The sequence below is a fragment of the Trypanosoma conorhini genome (assembly GCF_003719485.1).
Source record: "Trypanosoma conorhini strain 025E chromosome Unknown Tco_14.4_contig_00927, whole genome shotgun sequence".
In the NCBI taxonomy this organism is placed as follows: Eukaryota; Euglenozoa; class Kinetoplastea; order Trypanosomatida; family Trypanosomatidae; genus Trypanosoma; species Trypanosoma conorhini.
This window is the reverse complement of record NW_021705013.1, coordinates 3014-4326: the sequence shown is the minus strand read 5'-3', so window position 1 is coordinate 4326 and position 1313 is coordinate 3014. Positions and strand designations below refer to the sequence as shown.

At 60.8% G+C, this 1313-nt stretch overlaps 1 protein-coding gene across 1 annotated transcript in view; it reads left to right on the top strand.

Moving 5' to 3' along the window:
* Positions 1-483: 483 nt before the first annotated feature.
* Tco025E_08957 (expression site-associated gene (ESAG-like) protein) overlaps positions 484-1313 on the top strand; it is a gene marked incomplete at both ends in the record, with an annotated part of 963 nt that continues 133 nt past the window's right edge. The window contains one exon of the mRNA XM_029375788.1: positions 484-1313. This exon is cut by the window's right edge and continues 133 nt beyond it. Coding sequence (XP_029224117.1) covers positions 484-1313 — 830 coding nt within the window.

Genomic DNA, 1313 nt, shown 5'->3' with positions numbered 1-1313 from the left:
GGCACCCGGACCGGTCTCCACTGCGTGCTTGGCCTGCCTTCTCAGCGAAGGCCCTTGCGGCCACTTCTCTCTTTCTCACTCTCGTCAGCCACTCTTCCTTGGTTTCTTCGTATCAGTCTGCTGTCCGTTGTGGTCTCCTCTGAGACTTGGGAGAGGAAAGGAGAGAGGCCTCGTGATGGGGTTAACTCCGAGAAGGGGCATCAATGTTTCCCAGTTACGGGCGTTTTTTTGGTCGCGCTGCGCCCTGCCTTTTCACGCGGTGTGACTGTTCCGCGCAGCGGGGGACTTTGGTTGCTGCGTCCACAGCCGCGAGCTGCGACTGTCTTCTGTCCGTGTCTGTCTGTGTGCGTGCCTGCGGGAGTGGAAGTGTCTGCTGCAATGCTGCCGCCACTCCCCCAATTGCTGTGACTCTCTCTCCCCCATCCCCTGCAGCGCTCGATTCTCTTGTAGGCGACCTAGCCGCCTCTTCCCGCGCCACTCCACATGGCCACAATGCACTCCCGTGCACCTCTCGCCGCACTGCCCCATGTATTGCGCAAGCACTACCGTCAGGTGTTGCTCTGCGCCCTTGTTGCTGTGTTGTTGGTGCTGCTGGCTCTTGTTCCAGCGAACACCGGCACACCTGTGCAGCAGTTCCTTTTCAGCCCGACGCAGGGCGGTGCGTGGGTGCGCTCCCCAACGGCGGCCCCAAGGATTGTCTTTGTTGTTGCTCAGACAGGCTACTCCCCCGGCTGGTGCAGGATGATGCTGAGCGCCATTCTCTCCCGCGTGTCGGTCGTATCGATTGGCTTTGGTGGAAATTACAGACACACGGTCCGTATATCGTGGCTGCTGAACTACATGGAGGAGGCGGGCCTGCGGGACGAGGACGTGGTGGTGATGTTCGACGGCGCTGACACCTTTCTTACCGGACCTCTTGCGGCAAAGCGGGCGGTGGAGGGCTTCTTGGCGGCGACGGCGCCCAGCGCAGACGCCTTCAACGCCACGGCGGTGCATCGAGGCGAGGCAAGTGCCCCCATGCTGTTTGAGAGCGACCCTGCATGTTGGGCACCGCAGATAGAACTCGTGGTTCCTTCGGAGCATCCAGGTCACTTTGAGCGGTGCTTTTGGTTTTACGAACGCCTATGGATGGCCGCGAGCTCTTCTGCAGACCAGCGCTTGGTGCGGTCGCCGCCTTCGGAATATCGGCATCTCGCTGCTGGCGGAATGGTGGGGCGTGTGTGGGCGATTCGAGAGGCGTCCAAGGCCTACGCGAAACTTTTGGCGAAGAGTGATAAGTGGTGGTGCGACCAGAGCATCTGGGCGCTGTTGTT